This window comes from Notolabrus celidotus, chromosome 16 (genome assembly GCF_009762535.1).
Source record: "Notolabrus celidotus isolate fNotCel1 chromosome 16, fNotCel1.pri, whole genome shotgun sequence".
Taxonomy (NCBI): Eukaryota; Metazoa; Chordata; class Actinopteri; order Labriformes; family Labridae; genus Notolabrus; species Notolabrus celidotus.
The window spans coordinates 22,809,790-22,837,365 of record NC_048287.1 but is presented as its reverse complement, the minus strand read 5'-3'; the positions used below and the strand labels follow the sequence as shown (position 1 = coordinate 22,837,365).

The 27,576-nt window shown below is 40.7% G+C and overlaps 2 protein-coding genes across 5 annotated transcripts in view; both read right to left on the bottom strand.

Annotated features, from left to right (window-relative positions):
* The window catches only part of kmt2ba (lysine (K)-specific methyltransferase 2Ba), a 42,329-nt gene extending 22,983 nt beyond the window's left edge, over positions 1-19,346 (bottom strand). The window contains exons 1-10 of one of the 4 annotated variants that reach the window (XM_034704439.1): positions 18,974-19,332; positions 10,524-11,991; positions 9,178-9,350; positions 8,909-8,995; positions 7,434-7,590; positions 4,982-5,044; positions 3,198-3,477; positions 1,761-1,822; positions 1,421-1,657; positions 667-776 (exon numbers count right to left, since the gene is read on the bottom strand). In XM_034704439.1, the coding sequence (XP_034560330.1) occupies positions 667-776; positions 1,421-1,657; positions 1,761-1,822; positions 3,198-3,394 (606 nt within the window). In that variant the 5' untranslated portion in view covers positions 3,395-3,477; positions 4,982-5,044; positions 7,434-7,590; ... (2 more) ...; positions 10,524-11,991; positions 18,974-19,332. Of the gene's footprint in view, positions 1-666; positions 777-1,420; positions 1,658-1,760; positions 1,823-3,197; positions 3,478-4,981; positions 5,045-7,433; positions 7,591-8,908; positions 8,996-9,177; positions 9,351-10,523; positions 11,992-18,973 lie in introns of all 4 variants that reach the window. The other 3 variants (XM_034704438.1, XM_034704436.1, XM_034704437.1) reach the window with 3 other exon arrangements.
* A 2,834-nt stretch (positions 19,347-22,180) lies between these two features.
* Positions 22,181-26,398, bottom strand: LOC117828084 (gastrula zinc finger protein XlCGF52.1-like). The gene is made up of 5 exons (XM_034705070.1): positions 26,304-26,398; positions 25,705-25,859; positions 24,658-24,773; positions 23,503-23,646; positions 22,181-23,406 (listed from the first exon to the last, which is right to left on the bottom strand). The coding sequence occupies exons 2-5, from the start codon at positions 25,817-25,819 to the stop codon at positions 22,732-22,734; spliced, it is 1,050 nt and encodes a 349-aa protein (XP_034560961.1). The 5' UTR covers positions 25,820-25,859; positions 26,304-26,398; the 3' UTR covers positions 22,181-22,731.
* Between the last annotated feature and the right edge of the window lie 1,178 nt (positions 26,399-27,576).

Sequence of the window (27,576 nt, the reverse complement as noted above, 5' to 3'; positions counted from 1 at the left end):
ACAAGGCCAAATGTGTTTTTTCCACAAAATTATATTTTCTACAGCAACAAAATGCATATAACTGACAGTATTGAATACGGGTAGAACATGTTTAACAATGATTATCAACGATCAAGCTCATAAAAATATTCTCTGCAGACATAGTCTTATGATGTGAAGGCTCATAATACTAACAGAATAGTACTTCAGACGCACATTTTCCCGTTTTCTGTCTACTCTTTTTTTATTGAGAAAAATAAACATGTGTATTCGGTCAGGTGTCAGCCGGGAGCGCAACCGGGTCATAATCAGTCCAGGTGCAGAAGAGCTCAGACGGCTCTGATGTTGCTGGTCTGCAAACATAGCGTACTAGCAACTCCTACCAGTCTGTTAGCTTTATATCCAAAGGTGGGAAATGTCCTGTTTAAAGTTATCAGCCTTCGTGTCGGTGTCGTTGTTGGCAGCAGTTGCGTGTTTCGAGTAATTTCTTAACAATCAATTAATCAACACAATCAATTGTGTACATCCCTAATTCAAACTCAAACTGACCATTTTTCAGAAATTTTATATTTCAGCTGTTCGAATATTTGTGTTTATAAAAAAACATTTCCAAAAGTGCTTTTTGACCCAGGTTTTATAAGGTGACATACTAGAGACGAGGAGGGGAAATCTGCTGGATGTTTTTACCCTGTAAGCTTTTTGTCTGCCCACAGCTCCCCGAGATAAAGGCCGTCGATGCTTCACTGCCTCAGGAGGTGGGATGTCTGGCAGCGACTCTCCGTCTTGAGAATCAAGATCTCAAAGAGAAGAGGAAGAGATTAAAAACACCATCCTAGTTTGACTTAAAATACTTCTTTGTGGGGTAAAAAAAAGTGTTTAGTTGTAATGAATTCATGGCCAGTGATATTGAACTTCTTTAATACTTTTCTTACTGCCAACCAAGTTAATTCACTCATTATGAGAAGTACCATACAGCATGTCTCTTCAGTTTCTACTAAGAATGCTTTGGAAATGTTTAATTCTCAAAAGCCTAAAAGTATTCTAAAGGTGGAAAGTGCATTTACTTTCTTATGCAGACATTTAACAAGCCTTTATTCAATGTACTACATGTTTTCTTCTCCGACAGCCAACGCAGCACAAACAGGCCGCTGTGTTTCTCTCAATGAAGACAAAAAGGCTCAAAAACAAAAGTTTAAAAAATAGTTGTTTTGCAAAAGTCAATGTTTTGTCCCCGACTTGTTAGGGACTTTGTATTGCATTTGATTGATTGCTTGTATGTGTTGCTTGTATGACACTGTCATGACACACAATCACTGACTTGTTGACTATATTCTCTGACATGAAAGAAGTAACTTTGTTTTACAAAGAGATCAACACTTGAAGTTTTCCAGCCATGCTCTGTAAAGGTTAAGTAACACCTCAGAGAACAAGCTGAAGTTACCTTGGTTGCTCCCAGCAGCTGGGTCTGGCTTGACTACAGATTTGATTGCCTTTTCCTTTTCGTCTTCCTCCTCTTCTTCAGATTCAGACTTCAGCAGGCTGCTGTAGGAGCGCGGTTTGATGTTACGCAGGAAGTGTTTTCTGATCGCAGGAGCTGTGGAGGACGATCCCTCTCCGCCAGGCGTCCGGTTTGCATCCTCGCTGCTCGACACGGACGCTGATAAGCGCCTTGTGTGGACTGAGAAATGGGAACCTCATGGTTAATTTAGTAAACAAACTATGACAACATATTACTGTTAGAGAAATTAGAGCAGGAGCATCTTTGAAATACAGAGACTTACTCTTCAGTGACTTGGGGAAGCGCTGCGTCTTTGCTTTCTCGATCCGGTCACACTTCTTGTATCTGAGGGAAGAACAAAGTCAAATGTGAGTGTTCGTCCTCAAGAGTATGAGAAGTCATCAATGGACGTGTTTGACTGTGAGAATCATTTCCATCATGCCATTTGTTTTACTGGAAAGTAATGAAAAGTGTTTCCAGGGTTCATTTGCTAAAATGCTTAACCACAAAGTGTTTTAGGGCCCCTCGTGTAAATGTTAGGGAGAGCTGAAGTGATTGAGTGTTGTGTTGTTTTGTTGTATAGTTCTTTTACTCCCCTCTGATTGCACTCTAATGGCCCTTTTCCACCGGCCTGTCTTAGCCTGACTCTACTCGGTTTGTGTTGTGTTTCCACGGGCGCGGTACCTCGTGTCAGATACCAGTTTTTCGTACCTGCTCTGCTCTGGTTCCAAGCGAGCTGGGCCGATACTAAAAGGTGACGTCGACAGACTGCCAGTCTCTGATTGGTCAGAGAATGATGTCACCGAAGAGTCATGAGCGCGACGCCCAACACAGGAATCAAACCCGCCATTTTTAAAAAAAAAACGACATCAGTACTGTACAATGTCTGCACGTTGAGTTTCATCGTGGTTTCTCCTCTCTCATTCGGCCTGAGACAAAAAGCCACAGACCGAGCAGCAAATACGCCATTGCCTCCATGGGTGCACCTCAAAGCTCTAAACTGCAGTCTCCTCGCTCCTCGGCCGAACCGGAAATAGTTACTGACGTGCTATTTTAACTTGCGTCCCAAAGCTCTAAACGCTGCTGGAGGAGAGAGGAGGGAGCGAGGAGACTGATCGGAGGAGGGATAACTGAGGAAGCACAAGAGCTGACTTTGTGGAAGTCTTTTCTCTGACAGACACGCCCCCTTATCGAATATCAATCACTGATTGGACGCTGCAGCGGCTCGGATTTAACCGAAACTTTGAGATGCACCCCATGTCCTCCATTGTTTGTGATTGTTGTGTTTGTGTCGCATTCAAAATGATGTGAACGCAGTTTCGCGCAGCTGTGTTATGACGACCCCGCCCACCGTGAGTCAGTACTCGGGCTGGTGGAAAAGTTATCCAAACCGAGTCGAGTAGAGCCGAGTCCAGTAGGGCTGGAACTGTGTGGAAAAGGGCCATAAGTTTCTTATTAATATGGAGGATGTAATGTTGGATGAGAGCAATGATGGTCTTTATCACTATTTCCTGACACTCTACAGACCCTCAAGTGTATTAATCAACCATAAAAAAGTGTTTTTGTTTTTTCAGCCCAAGATGTAAATAAATCAGGACTTTTCTTGTACAGACTCTATGATACCACACTTGACGTGAGCCGATACAATGAGAAACAGTTTAAAAAATGTTTCTCTTTTCCAGCCTTCTTCTGCAAATCCAATCATCTTGAGTTAACTTACATGCAGCACTGTCTCTTCGTGTTGGGCCCCCCGAACTTGGGCTTGTCCAGACAGTTCATACACTTGGCGCAGTCCTTCACTATCAAACAGCCTTTGCAGATTCCACAGCGCCGGGAGCGGACTCCCCCGGGTAAAAACGGACTCAGGACCTTCCTTTTCTTGTACCTGTGGCCGAGCCCCCTCCCCCTCCCCTTCATTCTCCTGCGCTGGATGCTTTCCTGAGAGACAACCCACTGAGCCCTGACCTGATCAGTGATGTCATCGTCATCATCTGCCACATCTGAAAGTGAGAGACAGAGAAGATGGGTAGAAAGCAACAACAAATGCATACAAGTTGAAACATTTATTCAGTACAAGTGATGTGGGGGCCGACGTGTTAAAGTGCCAGGACTTACTAGTCAGTCAGCAGGAGGGCTCCTGTGATTGGAAGTGCTCACAGGCTAATTTACTTGATTCTGCTAACAAGCAAACCTGACTACTACAGCTACGTGTTACTAAAATGCATGAAGAACTCTGAGGCTTTGTTTAGACTGCAGGTAAACAGATTTGCTCTTGAACAAGGATTCTGTATCCAGACATCCAACCTCGCTGCATGGACGTCTGTGTTAATGTAGGCATCATGTCTAAGAAGGAGGAATGAGAGCTCCATGACTAGGGGTGGGAATTGATAAGATTTTATCAATGTCAATGCCATTGTCGATTCTGCTTATGAATCCAATTCCTTATCGATTCTCCTAATGCCTCATTTTTGCAGCGTGAGTCTGGACGTGGCCCCTGGAGCCTGGAGGAAAATACTTTGAATTTGGAGAGGAAAAACGCCATTCCTCCGGGGGTCATCGCCGAGGTATTTTACCCGACCTCGGTGCCTCATTATCAGCCACGTGAGTCCGGACGTGGCCCCTCGAGCCAGGATGAAAAGACTTTGAATTTGAAGGGGAAAAGGTCTTTTACTCCAGGGTCATCGCCGAGGTATTTGACCAGCTCTCGGTGCCTCATTTTCGGCCGCGTGAGTTTGGACGTGGTCCCTCGAGCCTGAGGGAAAGCATCCAGACTCCGAAAGAGCAGAAGTAGGTGGGGGGTCGCCTCCCCGACGCGAAACATGTTCACATGGAACCCTTCTCCACTTTGGCCCGACGCGAACCCCAAGCTTTGTCGTGCTGGGAAATTAATCGTTAAGAAGAATCGATAACATTTGAGGTGTAAAATTCCAAAGGAATTGATCAATTGGAACCGGTACTAAGTCGGATCCAGTTTTCGATTCCCACCTCTATCCATGACCCCTCATCTCAGAACTCCTCATAGCACCAGAAAAACAATCAGTGGTGAAAACAACAGGGGTGTCAAAACAAGTCAAAATGGGGCTCAGATTTAGTTTGGACATTTTGATATAAGACTTCCAAAGATAATCCGGACAGGAAACCAGTCTGAACAAAGCCAAAGAGTCTCTCTAGAAAAAAGTAAGGTGGCTGCACAAACACATCAGAAGTCTCAGCCAAATGCACTGCTTGTGGAAATCCCCCTCCTTGACTTTTTTTTTTTTTTTTGGATTACAAAGCAACTCGAAAAAGATTTTAAAGTTAAATCCCTTGAGAGCCTTTGCAACTCCCAGTGGTTGTATTTTAATGCCAGCTGGCACAAAGCAACTTCAGACAGAAAAAAAATACTTAGAGGTCGTGGTTCTCATAATTTCAATGAATTATGTAGCTTGAATAGTCTCGTGAAAGGATCATTTGTTCTCCTAACAAAAACTAAATGTGTTCATTTGTCAAACGGCACTTCCTCACCTCTCACTGAGTGATGCTCACTCGACCAGTGTTGGGTAAAGCTTTCCAACAGCGGTGGCTAATCTGTGTGTGACAAAAGATATTTTGGCTGGCAAGTATTTTAATTACAACTACATTGAGCTAAAAAAGAGCAGTTTTCTGTTTATTGTTCTTTTGCTCAGCAGATTGTGTTTGCCACAAAATCCTTTTTTTCATTTGAAGCTGTGTGTTTACCGCTGCAGAGGCAGCTTTAAAGAGAATTTTAGCTGGTGAATGTTTACATTGTAATAAACAAGCTGAGTCGCTTTGCCAAACAACAACTGGCAGCAAAGGATTGAAACCTGGACCAATGAAGTGGAAAGAAATGAATGAGATTAAAAAAACAAACCTACCTGGAAGACGGTTATGTTATCAAGACTTTTATGTTTCTACAGTCAGTCTGTGAATGAATGATGGGTGTGGTAATCCTGACTACTCCAGTACGTCCAACTACACAGGAGCAGCATGAACACTTCTTAATGAGCTGTATTGGTATAATCCACTTTACTAGTCAGCAATTTTAATCTCAACACCCTTTGATTCCACTTTAAATGTAATCTAATACAAGATTTGCTCACATTAAAGCCTAGAAATATTTATCATTACACCTTGTTTTTCCTTTTCTCAAAGTGACCCCAGTGGGAGGATTTTAATGCCACGTACTCACTTAAGGCTGGTTTATAATTACTTGATACCCGCCACATTGTCTGCTTGCTTATTCACAGCAATTGCAAAGGTATTATGTTAATCTAAGCTAATACATGTTGCCGTTCATCATCCAGCAATGATTTCATTGAAGAACAGAGAGGAGACGTCAGAGGAGATTAAATGCACGGCCGATGTGCAGCGATTCTGGAAGTGCTGTAAATGCAGGAAATACAATGCCGTCTAGCTGACCAATCACAGGGCTTCAGGTCTGTGTAGTTTCAATGTTTAGTTACATTTTGGAGAAGGTGCAGGTCAGGATATGCGTGTAGGCTTCTGTGTCGGATAAGGGCTATGCGGACGTTAGGTGCAAAAGTAAAAACCAGGCTTTATTCTTATACGTTAGCATTTGAGTCTTATGTCTTGAATGAGCGCCCTGTTTTGTATTTCCTTGTTGTTTCTATTATCTCACTTTTTCTTCATAATTGGTTTTTAAATTGTGTCTTTTATGCATTGTATAGCATTTCAGTCAGCTTTGTAAACAAATTTGACTTGACTATATTTTCTAACAACTGAATAATACAGAATTATTGCAGCCTTTGCTGATATTAACCCCGAACATAATATTCTTAAATACATGTATAGAAATAAGGGATACTTTGTTAAAACCAAGTTATTTATAAAATCATCAGTTGCCCAATATGTTTGGATGTGCTTCCTGAACACTGTAGGAGTGGTGTGATGACTGACTGACAAGATAGCATTTACCTTCCTCCTGCAGCTGTGAGAAAACTCAAATCAATTCTTTTTTTATTTTACATTTTGAGTACCAAAGTACAGAAGTAGATCAGAGCAACTGAAAAAAATGTTTTATGGTGTTTTTTTTAGTTCTAAGAAGAAAAAAATAATAATCAGAATTAAGACTTTAATATCAGAATCTATGTTTTTTTTTGCTTGCTTGCCCGCCCCTCCAATCTTTACCAGGAGGAATGACCCTCAATAAACTTTTGTTTGAGAGCTGTCACCATTTTTTTTTCTTTAATGAATTTACAAACTACAGCCGGAAAGATGCTGTGACAGCGCTGTAAGGAAGTTCCACCATTACGCCACCTTCATACTTAAACATCGAGTCAAACAGGGCGGTAAATACTGCGGTCCAAGAATGTGATTTCACACAGTCTCAAAGTATCGTATCAGACATGATATGAAAACAAACAGTGCGAGCCACACACACACACACACACACCACACACACAACACACACAACACACACACACACACACACACACACACACACACACACACACACACACACACACACACACACACACACACACACACACACACACTCTATCATTTACACAGACATCTTTTTGCCTGTTTCATCTCTGTTGCTAGCTCTGCTGGCGGTGAATAGCAGAATGACTTTATCCCATCCTTTCTCCCCTGTTCCTTTTCCAAAGATAGCAAGTTGTAACATTCTGGTCTTTTCCAGGCTATGGGAAAAGGGCACATGAGGGTACTGCCTTCTTTCCTGTATTAACTACACTGCTGGTCCAAAGGTATTCCACTCTCCAAGTTATGCAAACTGAATTTAGTTCACTTGCATTTCACCATTTTAAATGACTCACAGCAGATTGTACATTAACCGTTTACTTGTTTGCACGCTAAACTCCTATACAAATGCACAGTGCGATGATAGTGCACAGTGGGTCTGTCTCTTCTTTGATACAGACAATGAAAAAATCCAGCACTCTGCTTAAAATAAACACACAGAGATACACTGTACCTTCTGTAGCAGGAGAAAAGGTGATGCCCTCTCTCTCGTGAAGCGGCAGAGCACTGAGTCTGGGAATATCGTCAGGCACCATTGCGCGGGGCTGCCCCAAAGCCACAGCTGCTGCCCGACAAACATGTTTGATTCTGGGACCGCCCACTGGCTGCTCCTGCATACAAAGACAGAAAAGGGTACTGTGAGATACAAAAATACAAATCTATAAATAAACAATGCAAACTACCGACTGATGGACATAATCAAAAACCTCAAAATAACCTCAAATCTTCCTCTCAAATAAAGACAAGAATAGAAGAAATAGGTGCAGTTACTGAGTACTAGGGTTGCAAAATTCCAGGAATTTTCAAAGTTGGAAACTTTCCATGGGAATTAACTGGAATTAACGGGAATAAACCAGGAATTTATTAAATTGAAGGTTGGCTCTTAATAGGGAACTTAAATAAAGTTGGGGAAAATATATTTTAGCATAATTCTGACTAAACAACCAGATTTCATGCAAGTACAGTTGAATATCTATGCTATTCCAATAGACTGTATAAAATATGGACGTAGTATCCGTGACATCACCCATCTGTTTCTGAACGCTGTTTTGAAGCCAATCGGCAGCGGCAGCCATATTGCTGCTGTCGAGCCAGTGTGACGTAAAGGGGCGGGCTTTGAGCCTCCTAGCCAACAGCTACAGTGTGCCTGCAGGCAGCTGTGCCTCTCATTGGAAGACTAGTAATCTCAATATCTTCCAAATTGCTGCGTTAGAAAAAAAATCACCCCCCTCACAGTGAGAGGACATCGAGAAATTAGCTATTCAGACTACACTCGTCTTTTGTACCAGGCTGTAAACATGTTTATTTCTGCTGTAAAGATCGGCTTTTCTCATTCATGTGTATGTGACTTCTGGTACTTCCAGAGCCAGTCCATGGGATTTTGTTGGGATTGCATTTTTGTTAATTTTTGAATGGGTTGGGTCGGGGGATGAGTAATATTTCACTCAACATTCATGTTTTTGTTCTTCAATGAAAGAATTGATTGTTCAATAAAATATTTAACACTTGATAAAGTTCTACTTACAAATAAATCTCTTTTAATTGTATTACTTTGGATGGATGTCTGCTTATAACAAACCATATTTATGCTTGGATATGACACCCTACCATTAAATTACCCTCAATTCCCAGTTAACTCCCATTATTTTCCATAATTCCCATGGAAAGTTCCCAATTTGGAATATTTCAGAAATTCCTCAGCTTAACTTCCCATGGAATTTTACCAGAAACTTTCTGGAAATTTACCAGAAATTTGCAACCCCTTTGCAACCCTTCTGAGTACTGTTGAGTAATTATTTTATGCTTAGAAGATGCTGCACCAAAAATAAAACTTTCATTTTTTTTACAAGCACAGCACACAAACATAAGCACAATATTTCACGGGATCCTCCAAAAAATAAGACAAAATTGTCAAGATAACGGTATTACCTGAGAACTAATATTTGTCTGAGTAAAGCCAACTCGTCTCCTCCTCCTTCTTCCACTCACTGGCACTCGCGTCTCTCCTGAGCCCAGCTGTTGGTCCAGGTAGAAAGGAAAAGTCAGAGATCTTACGAAACATTTCTTAATAACAACGACTAAAGATAACAATAACTTCCACATTTATGGAAGCAGTTATTTAAGTCCCACTGAATGTTAATGTAGTTCATCTTTTTGCAGTTTGCGAATACTTTCCTTCAAGTTCTGTAACTTCTTACCTGTGACAACTTGAGCTGCTTCTGCTGATCAATCTTAATGAGCTGGACTTTTGCTTTCTTCAGCAGGTGGAGCATCGTCTTATTAGCTCCACTGAGACCAATCCGATGGCTTGGCCCACTGACTTCTGACACTTCATAACTGTCCCCAGGTGTGCTTCCTGCTTTATCTACACCTTAGAAGCAAGAACAAAGAAACTCTGGTGAGATGATGTCCGACAAAACGAAAACAAATCTATTTTACTTTAATGATCTATCTGTAACCTGTGAGATCTTTTTAAAAATGTTACGGTGTTATCAGGTTTAAAGGTGACATATCACGCTCTTTTTCATCAAAATATATTGGTCTAAGAGGTCCCCAAAACATGTCTTTGAAGTTTATGCTCAAAGAAACACTTTGAAATCAGATTTTGGCATGCCTGTAAACCCCTCTTTTTCAGCCCTGCTCAGATCAGGCTGTTTTCTGTGTCTGTGCCTTTAAATGAGAATGAGTTCCATGACCACGCCCCCTCAGGAAGTGGATGTGGCCTCGGCTCTCCAGCACATTGATCTAATGTTTACATGTTGGCTGAATATACACGGTTGCTCACAGACCTGCATTACTTCAACCCTCTAAATCTGATCCAGAATCTGATCCTGACGGAGAGGCGCCTGCAGCCGGACCTTTCTGAACGATTGGTCACAGATTTAGTGTTTCTTGTTGTTTTATTTGTCAGCATGTCGACGTGTGTCTTGGTACACAGCTACGAACATGTACCTATGTGGCTATGCTAACTAGCGCTAGCACTTTTCCATGATAAATAAAAATCATCCACTAGATCTTCAAATCTGCAGACGTGGGGAGTAAAACCGACCTTTGTGTTTATTAAGACAGCCTACAACTAGCATGCCTCCCTCCTAAGCTCCTTGTTAGCACACGTGTGCAGGGAATGAAAAACGGAGAAGGGGTTGAGTTGTATTTTATGCAGTCTATGGGCTGAACAAGCTCTGACTTCCGTTACAGACTGGATGGCGTTATGACGTATGAAAAACACGGAAAACTGAAACGGCTCGTTTCACACACATTTACAGAAAGGTGGAGAAATCAGAACAGGGGCACAATGGATTTTTTTCGTTTTCGAGGGTTTGTAGACATGCCAGGGACACATATTTCAGGTAGAGAGCCATTAAAAAGCCGATTTTGCATGATATGTCACCTTTAAAGACGAGCTGATCCGCCTAGTCAGACTAAAGTCTCTGCTGTCACAAAAATCCCCATTTCAGCTGAGTTTAACCTGAACTCAATCTTGCAATCCAATCAAAGAAACATTCTTTAATCCAGGAGAGAAGCTATGAAAGAAGATTCTCACCATTGTTGTTGCCTTTATCTCCCAATGCCACACGTGACTGTGCTTCCATGTCTGTGTTCACCACAATGGCCAGTCTCCTCACAACACCAGGAGAGTCCATCTCCTCCATCGTGACCTTTGACCTTCGCCTCTTCCTGACTTTAGTAGTTAAACCGTCACCAGGAAGTGTGCTATCCACCTGAGGAACAGACTGGCCTTTCTTTTTCTCAGCCAGTTTCAGAGTTAGCTTCTTGAGGTTCTTGTAGATCTCCAAGTGGCTCAGGCCTGAACCGGGCTTTGATGGGAACTTTGTAACAGGGGATGGACTCTCTATGTCAGAATCAGTGTCACTGTCCGACAGCTCCTCGCTGCTAAACTCCGGACACAACAGACTGGGTTTTTCATCCTCCTTTTGTTGGCGTTTGAGATTTGCTGACGGAAAACGCTTTCGAAACGGGACAATTTCTTCATCCAAGAACCTCTTTGGTACTTTGATAACCCGGGTAGACCGTCCACTTGTTACAGTGGTGGAGGAGTTGGTCGAGTTCTGCTGGTTTTGTTCAGAACACACGCTCGTCTCACCCTGTGATAGATCAGTACTCGGACTTTGTAGCTGCCCCTCAGCGGTCTGTGTGCCTGGAGCTGGCTCTGTAACATAGGTGTAGTAAACATGCCTTATGCGAGCACGTGCAATTTTTGGACGTGTAATGAGTGGAACATCTTTCGCTGGCTTTCGTTTGTGCCCAAACTTAGATCGACGTGGTCTTTTTTGATTTCTTTTAGTTGGGGAGTCTGCAGCATTGCACTCAAGGGGCATCGCTGCCTCCTCTCCACTTTGTGGACCAGCCTCCGCTCCGGCCTCAGGCGAAGCACCCATCGCCTTGGCTGTCCTCTTCCTCTGCCGTCTGTGAAAGGACAAAGCAACTGCCTGAGATGCTCGTCTCGCGTGCCCCATTGGAAAGCCCCTGATGCGTTTCACATGTCTCTGTGGCTGTGAGTGGTCTGTGTCGGAGTCCTCTGACACCTCGCCTCGTTCTCTGACCTTGGAAGCCTTTTCTGCACCAATGACTGCTGTCTGAGCACTTCTCAGCTTGTCTGCTGAGGTAGTAGCTGTTTGGTTTTCCATGCTGCTGGAATCCGCTGATTTTCCTGCTTTCTTGATAAAGTCGGCGGACTCTGTACTGCTCCGTCTACATGAGGCCTGCTCTTTTGCAGGTGGAGCTCCCTGTTTGCCTCGTAGTTTAATAATCACCTTTGGTATTTCTTTGTCTTTTACCAGGCTTTCTTTGACTCCCTGGCCATCTTTAGCAACCCTGGGTAGAATTCTTCCAACCAGGGCTTCTTTTGGGGGCCTGGGCATAATTTTTCCAATAATAGGTTTTGCTCCAGGAGAAGAATCTGGAGATCCCAGGGACAACAACTTCGGAATAGTGCTTGAAGATTTCTGTGAACAAGCTGTTGAGGTCCCAAATCCAGTGAAATCCTCCTCCTGGAAACAAAACAGAACAGATATGTGAATTAATACATTAATTAACAAAATGTTTATTACTTTTGACTTGCCAGCTGAGCTGTCTGAGAGGTTTTTCTTAAAGTAAAAGGTACATATTCAAAGCTGGTGTTATAGTGTGTGGTGTGCACTACGGAGAACACCACACACTAACCAATTCTTCAGCAGAGAGTATGAGGTTCTTCACGCTCAATATTCCAAATCTTGTGTAGTATAACGTGATTTCGTTGTAAACAAACATGGTGGACGAACAGGAAGAAGTAATAATGATTGTTTTCGGCCTCTTACTTTCCGAAAACACACAATAAAGAGAAACGATTATGGAAAAGGTCATGGAGACAGGAATGTGGGCTGTATGCATTACAGCGCGAGTTGTCTTCATTACAGCGGTGAGTTTTCGCCGGCGCCATGTTTTGGTTTGTCTTTACTTCCTCTTCTGTCAGTCAGCTGAGTCAGCTCGCGTCTTCATTGGCTTTTGCTCCGGTACACGTGACATTACACACAGTGCGTGCTCAGCTCCTCTCAGAGCATCCCACACACTACAGGATTTCTAGTTGCAAATGTTAAACATGTTCATTATTTACGATCTCTCCTTCTGAGGCCTTCGAGCAGCTCGGACCAGACAAAATCACTCTTAACACACCCCACACCACAGGAACATCAGACACGATGTCCTTTGTAAATATCAGACAATCAGGCCTTTGCTGGGTTTGATGGTAGGGGGGAAATCGGGACAAAAATCAGCCTCATAGTGTGGACCCGCCTTAAGCGTGAGCCCCATAAACAGCGGCTACAGTCCTCGTCGTAGAGGTTGCAGGTTTGACTCCCGGCCTCAACCATTAGCTGCATGTCTTCCCCTACTCTCTTCTCCCTTCATTTCCTGTCTCTCTTCAGCTGTCCTTTCCCTTAATCAGTCCCTCCAGGAAGTTGCGATTTCACGACCGCAACTATCAACGCAAATTCAACCAATCAGCGCGATTTTTTCGAGGCCTTGCAATTTTATACAATAACTGCAACTTTCCCGCATATTTGACCAATTACCCTAACCTCAGCCCTTGTACGTCATCGGTTTTGTCATCAATTTCACCTTCTTGGAACATAAACGTAAGTCCTCACTTGATCGGCACTTTTCAACAGCAAAACACGCACGGAGAACGGGAGGAAAGAGGGAACAGCAGGCAGGACAAGTGACCATGACAACGTTATTATTTATAGATACTAGAGTTATTATCTGAGGGGCACGGTGTTAGCTTGGTCTCTACCTGCAGCAGGTGTGCTTTATGAACCAGCTCTCCCTGCCTCCATACATTCGTCTCATCTTCATTGATGATTTTTACTCCCTTTGTGCATTAGTGACAAAGACAACCGGGGGACGTCAGTTTAATATTTGAGATTTGACGTTGTTGCCGCCATTTTTTTCCAAAATCTGTCGCAAAATCAGGCTTTTTGGGCCGCAATAATCACAAAAAAACCTGTGAAATCCTGGAGGGACTGCTTAAAGGCCAAAATGCCCAAAAATATAACTTTAAATAAATAAATAAAATAACGTCATTTCAGACCTCAATGAACTTGCTAACACTGACAACTAATTTGTACATTTAACAGAAATTTAAATAAAAATCACATTCCATATAAAATATATTGAAAGATTAAGGCTTTATTATATAATTTGAGCCTCTACAGAGAATGTGAAACTTAAATGTGAACTTCATTCTCGGTCATTTCTCACACATTTCAGCCTTCATCGTTTGATAATCGGGTACTACCCCTGCAGCCAGTAACTGCTCCAGCATCAGTGCTGCTCACTCCTCTTACTCCAGTGTTGCATCAGTATGCTGCTGAGGCAACAAATAAAGCAGATCTTGGTTGCAATATAAGTCAACAATAAAAAACTAACTCAGCAGGACGTGTGTCCCTGCTCCTCTTCTCCCTGCTCATCACAGAAGACAGATATGACATCCGCATTATTTTCTCTTTAGATCATTTGAGGAACACTAATCCAAATTTGAAATTTGTATTCTCTGCTTGTTATACCTTAAAAGAGGGAATGGAAATCAACAATCGTGCTCCACTGCTACAAAACTCTGCCTTCAACATCCTGTCATTCTGAAACCTTTCTACTGCAGCTGCAAAAATGTCCCTCTGAAGCAGAACAAGAGCACACTTCATCTACAATTACTCACATCTATCCTCATGTGCAAAATAACGACTCCATATATTCGTCAGTGATGAAACTCCTCTAATGATGTCCATTCAAAGGGCTGCACGAGTGTAAGAAGCACTGAGTGACGTGTGGGTACTCGGGCCAGCTAAGCCTGGGCCATGTGATTCTGTTACAGTCCACTCTAAAGGGATTGCATCAGTGAATTCAGACTGATGTCAGACACTAAAGCCCCTGCTCGGAAGATTAAATATAATGATAAGATCCGATTTAGCATTATACCATTATCATCATCATCCTGCCTGGCATGGTTTAAAGAAGACCACCTTGGAAGTGAAGGATATCTAACACACTGACTTCTGTACAGTGCTGCATTCAAGTCCTCACTTACTTACTGGTCATATATGATTACGTCTTACTATAAGGGATGTCCTGATCCCAATCTCAAATATCGGATTGGAGCCGATTAAGCCTTTTTTTTTTTTAAACTGAACGGGAAATAATGATGCACTGCAACAACAAACTCAGGACTTTAAAAGAAAGGAGACATCCAGCCCATCTCCATCCCTGTTCAAGCTTATGTTATGAATCATGACCATAGACTGTATAAAATATATGGACGTAGTATCCGTGACGTCACCCATCTGTTTCTGAAGCGCTGTTTTGAGGCCAATCGGTGGCGGCAGCCATATTGCTGCTGTCGAGCGATTGTGTAAAAAAGGCGAGCTTTGAGCCTCCGAGCCAACACCTACTGTGTCCCACCTGTCAATATCACCCCCCTGCAGTGTGTGCCGATTGAGAAATGAGCTATCCAGACTACACTCATCTTTTCTACCAGGCTGTAAACATGTTTAAATTCTGCTGTAAAAAACTTATTTTCTGAGTTGGTGTGTATGTGGTTTCCGATACTTCCGGAGCCAGCCTCAAGCGGATCCTTGATGAACTGCAGTTTTTATCACTTGCGCATTGGACTATTTTTAGACCGGAGGTTGCCGCTTCATCATAACACAGCACTGGGAGGATTTATGAATTATTTTTGTGGCTGAATATTAAAGTTAAACAAGGCTATTAAAGGTCGCTGGTGGCCTAGCGGTCTAAGCGCCCCACATACAGAGGCAACAGTCCTCGTTGCAGGGGTCGCCGGCTCGATTCCCGGCCGCGACCATTACCTGCATGTCTTCCCCTGCTCTCTACTTCCAACATTTTCTATCTCTCTTCAGCTGTCCAATAAAATAAAAGGCAAAAAGCACAACAATATTTAAAAAAAATAAAAAAACAAAAACAAGGTTATTACACCATTCTGAGTATGAATTTAGAATGTATGTGAGTTTTACAACAATGATACCTGGACTGAGTTCAGTGGAATCAGCTGGAGACATATTTTAGTTAATTAGTGGTTTTTGTAAACAAACAAACAAAAAGCATACCGCTCTATCCTCTAGTCAAAAACAAATATCAGCTGATCAGGTCACACCTGTTCATTATGACTCTCGCTTCAATAGATGTGCACAGAAAATATGAACTTGAAGACTTAATCACTTTACAATGTCAGTGAACAATAGGACCTAAGTTAACCAAACTGAATGTCTGTGCAGTTTCCCCATAAAATCTACAATAGAATCTAAAATCCTTCTTCTGACCTTCAAAGCTCTTAATGGTCAGACACGTTTGTATCTTAGGGGCTCATGGTGCTCTATTACCCCTCGAGAACACTACGCTCCTAACATGCACGCCTGCTCGTCGTACCTAAAGTCTCTAAAAGTAGTATGGGAGGCCGAGCCTGCAGCTATCAGGCACCTCTCCTTTGAAACCATCTACCAGTCAGAGTCCGGGAGGCAGACACCCTCTCTACTTTTAAGATTAGTCTTCAGCTTCGAGCTGAGCATATATAGACCTGTGTGTATTATTCTGTTAAAATGACACGTCTCATGATACTCCAATTAGGATCATATATTTCAATCTACATGACTAACTGTTCCATTGACATTTGTAAGGGTACACTACTTATATGCTTGCTAAAATCTTTAACAAAGCATCAAGGGTTCACACCAAACCATTACCACTGAGAATGTTAATAAAAAAACATTCACTGCTTTTATTAATTGATACAATATAACAAAAAATGACATTTAACATGTAGGAGTGTCTCTATTACATGCACAACTTTCACTGGCTTCATTTACAGGATTTTGTTTGACAGTTCAAGGAAAATATCAAAGCTACGTTGCCTCTGAGTGCTCTCACACACCAGATTTTGTTTCAAGGATGTTGATCATACTACAAAGCAAAAACATGATTATACTCTCCTACTTCAGAAAGCAAGACAACTTACTAACAGTACGGTGGCCCTGAAGGACAAAACTAATTTACAAAAGATGAAACACTTTTACAAAGTTGGAGAAAAATTTACATTTAAGACTTTACAAAAAAACATCACTTGCGGTGAGACGATTTTATAAACGGCGGAACACTTTTACCATTTCTGTAACAAATTTACATTTATTTTTAATGGAAAGGGAATGTGCCAAACACCTGAAGTGATCGGGGAGTGATCAAGTGAGGGGTCTTTTAGTTTGTTTGTTTGGATGGAGAGAAACCAAACGGAGCTATGTTTGGTACTGGTACTCCGTTTGGTACCGGATCACTTCCGGTGTGTAGTACATTCCCTTTCTGTTAAAAATGAATGTAAATTTGTTTCAGGAATGGTAAAAGTGTTCCGTCATTTGTAAAATTGTCTCTCTGCTTGTAAAAGTGTTTTTTTGATTTTGTAAATTTGTTTTCTAAAACAAAAATTTGTTTTGGCCTTGGTAAAAGTGTTTTGCTGATTTCCAAAATGTAAATTTGTCTCCAACTTTGTAAAAGTGTTTCATCTTTTGTAAATTTGTTTTGTCCTTCAGGGCCACCGTACTAACAGAGACCTGATGTTAAAAAAATAAATCTGCATGACAATGGAAGATGCTTTTTTTTTTGGTGTGAACACAGAAAACTCCTAATGTTGTTTTCTAAATAAGTCAAGAGAGATATATTGGTTGATAGTCCAATATTGACCTGTACGTAAAGGTAAAGCTTGTGAACTGACAATGAACTGAATTCATAACAGCCCAACGTATATTGATAGCAATTGCTGATACTGGATATTTACAAAAGATGAAACACTTTAACAAAGCTGGAGACAATTTTACAAACAACAGAACACTTTTACCATTTCTGAACCAAATTAACATTTCATTTTTACTGAAAAGGAATGTACCAATTACCAGAAGTGATCCAGAAGTGATCGAGTGAGGGGTCATTTAGTTTGTTTTGATGGAGAGAAACCAAACGGAGATGGACATGGTTTACATATTAGGACACCCTCAGGCCTCAGAGAGAGGTGTCAGACCTCAGATGAATAAGCATCATGTCTCCAGATAAGCTCTGTCATATCTCCGCAAAACCTTCATCATGTGTCAGAATTCAGATGAAAAGGCCTCACACCACATCGCCTCAGACTAAACGGAGTCAGGCTAAATGGAGTCAGACTTAACGGTAAAAGTGTTCCGTCGTTTGTAAAATTGTCTCCAACTTTGTAAAAGTGTTTCATCTTTTGTACATTTGTTTCCTTGGGGGCGGCAGTAGCTCAGTCCATAGGGACTTGACATGAGAACCGAAGGGACTGGTGGCTGGAGGGGTGCTGGTTCACTTGCCTGGGCACTGCCGACGTGCCCTTGAGCAAGGCACCGAACCCCCAACTGCTTGGGGTGCGCTGGTTGATGGCAGCATCCTCACTCTGACATCTTCCTAAGTGCATGTCCTTTGCATGTGTGTGCATTGTATGTATATACCAAAAACTGTGCGTGTAGCATGACCAAAAAAAAACACGAGTGAAAAAATTGAATTTCCCCCTGGGGATTAATAAAGTACGTTCTTCTTCTTCTTCTTAAATGTAAATTTGTTTTGGCCTTGGTAAAAATGTTTTGCTGATGTAATTTTGTTTTAAATAAAATGTAAAAATGTTTTCCAAAATGTTAATTTATCTCCAACTTTGTAAAAGTGTTTCATCTTTTGTTAATTTGTTTTGTCCTTCAGGGCCACCATACTAACAGAGACCTGATGTTAAAAAATATAAATCAGCATGACAATGGAAGATGCTTTTTTGGGGGGGGGTCAACACAGAAAACTCTAATGTTGTTTTCTAAATAAGTCAAGAGAGATGTATTGGTTGATAGTCCAATATTCACCTGTGCGTAAAGGTAAAGTGTTTCTCTTCCTGTTGCATCTCACGCTATAAACTGACGTTCAAAACACCGAGCAGTCAGCTGACGGCTCCAACGTGGAGTGAGTGAACCTGAAGTGAAGCAGCAGCATCGTATGGGAGATTCAACTCAACAAAACCCGCCGTGTTGGGGATTAATAAACAAAGACGTGTCCCGGTTTCCATCATAAACACCCCAGACACGATTGTGATAACACCGCCAAAGTTTCCGCCTAATGATCTTCTTCTGCTGCAAACAAACCCGACTGAACAGACACTGATCTCGGTGGATGTATGGCTGCTTCTACAGGAAATTCAATTCAAATCCGATCTGTAAACTATTAATAACTGCAAAGGCATCAGACTGGAAATGTTCACCCACCAAACAATCTTACACACACCCTGCAGGCACACAGCAAGCTACAGTGCCTGCCGCTTAACTAGCTCTCCATTAGCTTGAATACTTTTAAAGAGAACCAGAGAAATGTCTTTTTAATGTTCAATAAACTGCTGTAATATCACATACGGTGTAATGTAATCCGTGTAGCTGACATGCTAAGCGTATTTACCTCCTCACTGTCGCTGGAGTCGAACCCCGCATCTCTTTGCCGGCTGCGCTTCTCCACCACCCCGAGCAGGCGCAGCAGGGACGGATCCTCACTCAACGCGAGGCCGATGTTGACGGGCCTCGGCCCTCCGGCAGCCAGCTCCCCATCGTCCAAGCCAAGCCTTCCGCGTCTGGTACGTTTTTCCGACCGCAGCCTGCTTCGAGCCGTGCACGGCCGACCCGGGAACCGAGCCTTGGCCGGAGCTTGGGTGCTCAAGCCCGCGACGGTAGCGGGAGGTGATAATCCGCCTCCCGATGCCGCCATTATTTACTACAACAACACGGACGGCGCGCTGGCAGAGGGTGACAGCAGCGATAAGAGAGGCAAGATGGGACTGCGCAGAGGCAAAGGCGCGAGATAGAAAGCAACCACAGGTGCATCATGGGAAAAGGACCTTCTCATGCACAGGACGCCTCCTGCTCCGAAACACCATAAGACTTCTCCTGTGTATTGTTCTTCAGGGTTCCCACTCTTTTCCAGAGATCATTTTCCAGGACATTTTCAATGATGATCAAGCTGGTATGACAGTCTAAATGTAGTTCCTAATTTAGTTCCTAATTTAAATAGTCTAATATGTTCCTCTCAGTGGAAGTCTACATTGAAGACATGCAGTCTATGGCTATCGATGAAATCATCTCTTACATGCTTAAAAAGTATGGCAAATTGATTATAGAATAATGCAACCACAGATGTACAGCACTTTATTAGTGCAACCAAGCAACAATGATAGGCAACTCTCATCTCAGCTTTCTCTTTTGTCAAAAAATATAAAATTAGCTAAGTAAAAAACAAAAGAGCCAGCAAAGGACTCTGTAAGCTGCCTTACTGAAATAAATAAATTAATAATAATAATAATAATAATAATAATAATAATAATAATAATAATAATAATAATAATAATAATCAGAGGATCAGTGCATAAATTGACCTAAATAGATCTGAATGACAAAAATGGCCACAAATGTTGAATGGGGTTGTGTTATTTTAACCTTGTCAGGTCTCACACAGTCATGTTGGAATAATTTTCCAGGACAATCTGTGATTTTCCAGGACATTTAACCCTTTCTCCCATTTTCCAGGTGTTTTCCAGTACTGGAAAACTGGTCAATTTTCCAGGTTTTCCAGTTTTTCCAGGACGCGTGGGAACCCTGGTTCTTTCTCCTGTGAGCAGTGGAGGATAGTAACAGAGTACATTTACTTGAGTACATTTTTTGAGTATCTGTACTTAACTTGAGTATTACTTTTGGGGGATACTTATTACTTTTACTCCACTACATTTCTATCAATGCTCTAGTTCAGGGGTTCCCAAAGTGTGGATCTGTTTTATTGGAATGATGGAATATTATAGATTTATAGATCATTAAATGTCTCATGTTCTGATTACATCTCAGACACAGTTTGAAGTTTCAGCCTGTTTTAAAAAATGAAAGCGGGTACATTAGTTTGTGCACATTGCAGCTTCTCTTTCTTTAATGTTTGAAAGTGAGCCACACCTAACAGCATTCATTTTGGCCTTTTCCTGGTTATGTCACTTTATTAAATGCAGTGTGCACTTCACATTGTTATTAGCGTTTCCAATACAATACAATTTTATATATGATACTACTCACAAGTTATACACATACACATAAAATGTGTGTGTGTGTGTGTGTGTGTGTGTGTGTGTGTGTGTGTGTGTGTGTGTGTGTGTGTGTGTGTGTTTGTGCGTGTGTGCGTGTGTGTGTGTGTCTGTGAGGAAGGGGATATAGTAGGGGGCCTGCGCCCCGGTAGAGCTTATGCCTAGCAACGCCCCTGGTCGGGACCCCTTGGGGAGTCGCGAAACACAAATTGGGGGTCGTGAGATGTGTTTCAGAATGTTTTTTTTGTTTTGATAATCTAAAAATAGTTAATTTTACCCATTATAGTAAAACATATCGACAAAAAAAGTAGCTAACCTTGAAATAAAACCTTGAAAATAGAAATGTAATGAGTTTTCTGCCTTACTTTGTTGCCAGATGACTCCTAAGTTTAGGTTTAGTGAACAGTTAATTATCAAAAGCATCAGTAGCAGTAGGTTAATTCATAAAGGCACAGGAATCACAGACACATGGTCATATAGGTCGGCTAATTTTCTGCAGACTAGATATATGATGCTACATTAAATCCCTTTGAGGGACAGTGGGGGTCATGAGTCTTTGACACCTACATTTTGGGGGTCGCGGGCTGAAAAGTTTGGGAACTCCTGCTCTAGTTACTCACTACTTTTGCTTTGAAGTCAGCTCATGAATTTCCTTCTCTTTTCTGAAATCTGATCCCTAAGACAGTAAAATGTGTTTGTGTAGTTCTGTTTGTCTCAATGGTTTAGTCGTACCTGTATATCATGGGTCACCACGGTTGAATGTGGAGCAAACACAGAGCAAATTTCACTTAGATCAGTCAATTAATTTAGAGGTGGTAAAGATGGCTATAATTCTCCACCTGAGCACCCATGGCCATGTCTTCAGCCTGTGTTAGAGGTTTTTGAAATGAAGAATGATACGTATCGTTTGAAATGTTCTCCCTGTTTTCCACTCTGCCTGTGCAACCTGAGAAAGCGTGTTGAGCTACGTAAGGTTTGTTTCATTCCAGATGAACATTTCAAACTAAGTTATCTGTGCTTGGAGCAACTTAGTTTCTGTTTTTATATTTGGTGTAATTTATTTTTAGCCCTCAACTGGATTTTTATTATTATTTTAACAATTATTATTTGAATCATTGCTTTAACATATATTTATCTTATTGAATTATTTATTTATTGTATTCACCTGATCTTGTTAACACTACCTTATTTTTAACTTTTCTTTCCACTAGCACTTATTTCATTAATTTTACTGTACTGATTTTATTTTTTTTATAATCCTGCCCTTTATAATTTTACCATTGCTGTTGTTTTCTGTCTCTGTTATTCCGTGAAGCACTTTGGGCTGCATGTTTTTATGTATGAAAGGTGCTATATAAATAAAGTTGAGTTGAGTTAATGTGAGTTGAGTATAAGGTTTCTAAAATTGAACTTGGGTAACATACTTTGAACATCAACATTAGGTTTTTCTAATTAAGAATGCACTTTTTAAATATTTTTATAGTAAGAGAAAAGTATTTTTCTGTTCGAAACACACAAAGACAGAGTAAAAGACACCAAAGAAATTCAAATATTGTTCAATGCAACAACTCTTTACTTTTGGAATGAGAAACTCCATGGTTATATTCAAGAGTTTAGCATCCTTAGCGTGGACCATTTATTGGATTTTGAGTTGTATATTGTTTAGGAATTACATTCTCTGTGCAACTGTAGCCTTAATGGGTTTCCCTGAAAATAAAGTAAAACAGTTGAAAACAATATATTCCCACAAATGAGTGAGCATTAACCGATTCATCTTCACTGAATAAAAATCATCACTGGTATAACAGAGATAATACAAACAGCAGAAAAGCCCTTTCGACATAAGCTCATGGTGAACATCATTCATAGCTATATACAGATCAGTACAGAGTCTTAGTCACACCTGGAGGACATCATTCTAAAAGCATTAAAAAACAGCACTCCTGAATCAACCTCCAAAATTCAAATGTTGCATAACATCCCCTCAAATACTCACATACTATATTATTCACCTAACTACCTACACAGAGGAGAGTATGGCAGAAATACTCTGACAATTGTCTAACTGAAGTAGGATGTATTGGAGTCTTTTTCCCTTGTATTATCTGTTTTTTGTTCCCTCCTCTCCCTCAGTGTGGGTGTCCTGGTGAATCTTTAGATGACCCTCTGATACAAAGCTCTCTCCACAGGTGGGGCAGGTGTATTCAGAGCAGTGAGCCTTGGACATGTGTGCTTGGAGCTGCTCGGGTTGAGCGTAGCTCGCGTCGCATTCGGTGCATGTGTGAGGCTTGTAAGAGGAAGGTCCATGATCCCCTCTCTTGTGTGCCCGCAGGGCTGTAACAGAAGAGAACATGAGGTCACAGCTTTCTTCGGGACAGGGGATCTGGAGCTCTGTTTTCTGCTCATCAGATTGACACCCCTCTGATGTTGAGTCAATGTATCCTTCTTCCAATTCCAATTTGATCTTCTTGCTGTCAACAATCCCTCCTTGAGCTGTGCTCTTCGGTTTACGACCACGCTTTTTGCTTGGGGGTTTCAGGTCACAGTTGACACTGTTTGCAAATTTCTCTTGGTGCAGCAGGAGGTCCTCTTCTGTATTAAAACTACCACTACATTTACAGCACTGATAGGTGTTGGTACTCTCAGCCACTACGGCGCCCTGGGAATGCGTTGTGGCGCGATGGTGGCGAGCTCTTGCAGGACTGGGAAACAAGGCGCCACAATCCTGGCAGGGAAACCGTCGCTCTATGCAGTCAAGTCGTCTGTGTTTGTTCACCTGAAATACATTTTTAACAAACATCAGAGATTGAAAACAGTCTATGGAATTTCAAAGCACAAGAAGTGTCCTAAATGTAACACACTGCTTCCTCACCTCAGTGTAGGTTAAAAAGTGTTTCTGGCAGTAGCCACAGCGAAAAGGTTTCTCCTCTTTGCTGTGGGTGGCTTGGTGCGCGCTGAGCAATTCAGAGGAAGAAAAGCTTTTGTCACACTGGTAACAAGTGAAGATAGTATCAGTCTGCAAAAAGATGAGAAGAAAATAGGGTGATAATGTGAAAGCCTTACCCGATTCTTTATGCACTGATTTTAAGGAGAACCAAGTTTTTTTACAGAAGTCTGGAGAGGAAAATCAGACTCACTTAAATGTACTTCTCTGCTACTTTAAAAGAAAATGAAATCTACATTTCCATCCAAAATCATAACCTGTGAAAAAGACTAAATTATTCAGAAATATGAACCCTAGAGCAGAACTGACTGAATTCATAACAGCCCAACTAATATTGATAGCAATTGCTGATACTGGAATATTTGAGATAAAGAAATATCATATCAATAAAAATCAAGATTAAAAACAAACTAAGTATAATCTATGATGTGTTTGGGGGTGATTAAGAAAAATAGAGCTGATCACATAGTTTTTTCAGGAAAAAAAGTAGGTCTAATTTTTTTTAACCCTTTACGTTTTGTTCAGAATATATCAACACTTTTTCCTGGCAAATTAAAAAAAAGTGTAAAAAAAATCTTAATTAAATAACAATTATTTGATAAATATTGTCCTCATTTTAATTCTCAAATGTTGATATGTCTTAAAAATTGACAATTTGCAAAACTCAAAAAATAAAAAACTATTGAGCAATTCTATCAAAAACCTGTTCATTAATCATCTTTTTTTTGGAGGGGTGGGGTCACAATGATAAAACTTTAATGACTCAAATACCTCAAATATGGACGAATTGCCTCCTTAAATTCTTTAGACAAAAAAATGCTGAATGTTTTCTGATTTTGGACATTAGGCCAGCCAAAACAAGATACTGACTGCAATGATTTGCCTTAGGTTAAGTATCATCTATTTCTCTATATTTCATAAAGCAAACAATAAAATAACAAAGAATTCCAGAGATAATAAATCAGTAGAGCACATTTTTGGTTGTTTTAGAGCCCTTAAATTCACATGAAGGAGACCTCAATTTATGTATTAATGTCACTTTTTGAAACTTAACCCTGGCATTTTGTTGTTGCTTTTCCTTACCTCCTGCAGCTGCATCTTGTACAGTTCCCTATGACTCTTCCTCATGTGTCTTTCCTTTGCTTTGGAGTTACAGAAGGTAATGAAACACAGGAAACACTGCAGATTCTCATGTTGATCTGAAGCCCAATGAGATGACATGTTGTTTTGGTTATTGGTTACAAAGTAATAAAAGAAAAAAAGACAGATTAAACTTTTTGGAAAATGAGACATGGACGTACATTAACAACCAAACATCATCTGCAAGCAGTGGTGGACAGTAACAGAGTAAATTTACTTGAGTACAGTACTTAAGTACATTTTTTGAGTATCTGTACTTTACTTGAGTATTATATTTTAGGGGAACTTATTACTTTCACTCCACTACATTTAGAAGACAATTATTGTACTTTTGACTCCACTACATTTCCATCAGTGCTCTAGTTACTCACTACTTTTCCTTTGAAGTCAGTTCATGAATTTACTTCTCTCTTCTGACCTCTGATCCCTAAGACAGTAAACTGTGTTTGTGTAGTTCAGCCCGTGTTAGAAGTTTTTGAAATGAAGAATGATACATATTGTTTGAAATGTTCTCCCTGTTTCCCACTCTGCCCAAACATACAAAAATTCACAGTCCAACCTGAGAAAGAGTGTTGAGCTACGTAACATTTGTTTATTCCAGATGAACATTTCAAACTAAGTTGTCTGTGCTTGGAGTAACTTAGTTTCTGTTTTTATTCCATGTTATAGTTTTTAGAGATTTCAAGTAATGGTTTCTAGATAAACATGATGTAACCAAATGTAAACCAAATTCTATGTATTCTTGACTGCACTCATGCTTTGTGAAAATACCAAGTTTTTAGATATTTTAAGAAGTACTTTGAATACTTAAGTATTTTTAAAAGCAAGTACTCCAGTACTTTAACTCAAGTAATAATCTGACAGAGCAACTTTCACTTGTATTGGAGTAATATTTGACCTGGAGTATATATACTCTGACTTAAGTAATGAAGCTGTGTACTTTGACCACCACTGTCTGCAATCGATGAAAGAAGCAGGAAAAAAGCTTACATGACTGCACAGGGCCAACCACGATCTCCTTTTTGATCTCCTTTGGGGCGGGTTTCCCCTCACTGCCAACGACGACTTGCTCTATCTTCATCATTTTCCGCGCTGATGATTTCATATGTTACAGCAGACACATGGAGCTCCAACACAGGGTCAAACTGCAGGTGTAAACACACATGTAATATCGTATTTAGGTGACTTCAATGACATGCTGCAACGACAAGAGGAGGCTAGCTGCAGGGAAAACCCGCGTAACGTGACTAAACATTGAGATATCTTCAATAAACCAACATTAAGCAGGGCATACTGAAAACACGGTGCGTTTCTTAAATAAATCTAGCACAAATTAATAATATTTGTATTCGATTATTAGAAAAAAAAACAGCTATAATGGCCTGAGCTAGTTGACAGGGGATGGAGAAGGCGGCCACGGCTCCACATGCAAAGACTAAAAGGGCGACGCATCTATTTGGCGCTATTTTACATTGTGTGTAATTACTTTATTTTATACTTCTGTGCTTTAAAGTCGTGTTTATGATAGTAACACATTACAGTTTCAACTGCGGACACTGTAAACATTCAAATGGATATTCATTTCTTACCGTTCGAACCGTCCACCGAAATGAAGCCGCATCAAATATCCTGCCCACGTCACGTGATGTGGGAAAATATGCTCATATCGCCAAGTATCGCGAGAACATAAACGACTCATAAACAAACTCATTTCAGTTCAGTTCATTATAACATAATAACCTACAAATAATGAAAACTCAAAATGATTCCCTTTGTTTTAGTGCAGGGTTGTCCAAACTTTTTTTTTAAAGAGGGCCACATATGATGTTGTCAGAATACCTCAGGGCCAGTGGCTCCTACTGAGACTTAGGAATCATAAAAGTTTTATATGAAATATCTATTTAAAGGCCCTGTAAGGAGTTTTGAACTGGCTGAGAAACAGACTGAAAATGATACTGATGCCTCTTTAACAAGACCATCAGCGACAACACTGATACCTACTCTGTTGTCATTTTTAATGCCTGAAACCGCCCTGAGGTGGTAGGTGTCAGACCAGATGATGGACATCTTGCTTCAGAAATAGCCTTTATTCGACTGTTTTCATGGAAAATAATCACATTGCCTGATACAGTTGGCTGTTAAAAGACAACAGGATGAGGTTTTTCTTGAAAACACTACTTTTGCATGTATAGGACAAGAGATAAGAGGTATCACTTTGTCCACAAGGGGGCGCCAGAACCGATACTAAACAAAAGTTCCTCACATCAGCTTTAATAACAATTTTTTTTTTTTTTCCTCAATAAAACCGTAACTAGGTAGTCCTCAGTTCTCCACAAGCCATGTAGATATTAGCAAACGTTATCTTATTCTGGAGGATATTTTTTTTCATTAGGGTCGGGCAATGCAGGAAAAAATATTGTATCATTATTTTTCTATGGCAGGATCACGATATGGATTTCATCACACCTCTTTTTCATGTGGTTTTTAAGACTTTTCTGACCAGCAGACAACATTTTAAGAACTAAATAATTATTTTCCTGCGTTCTGAACAATTTTTATGCACCAAATTTTCCCTTTTCTGTACAATTTCATAATTTTGATCCTGTCCTGTGTCCTCTTCTGTGTCTTCTGAACTTTTAGTGTTCATCAAGAAAATTTTCAAATCATAATAAAAACATTAATTTGAAAACCTGTCAACTTTAAGAGTTCCTGTGTTTCTTTTTTATTGCCGTCTTGCAAAATTCCCTGTGCTTTGGCTTTTATACAAGTAGTCAATATGAAGCTTTTTGAGATGTTTCTGGATTGACTTTAGTTTTTGTTTGTGCGCTTGAAAGAAACTGCAAATGTACAGATGATTCAGAA

Excerpts from the sequence above, each read along its gene's own strand:
- LOC117828084 (XM_034705070.1), bottom strand. The coding sequence starts at position 25,819 with ATGAAATCATCAGCGCGGAAAATGATGAAGATAGAGCAAGTCGTCGTT. Across the intron at positions 24,774-25,704 it reads GGTTGGCCCTGTGCAGTCAT|ATCAACATGAGAATCTGCAG; the intron begins GTAAGCTTTTTT and ends ATTGGGCTTCAG. Across the intron at positions 23,647-24,657 it reads ACAAGATGCAGCTGCAGGAG|ACTGATACTATCTTCACTTG; the intron begins GTAAGGAAAAGC and ends ATCTTTTTGCAG.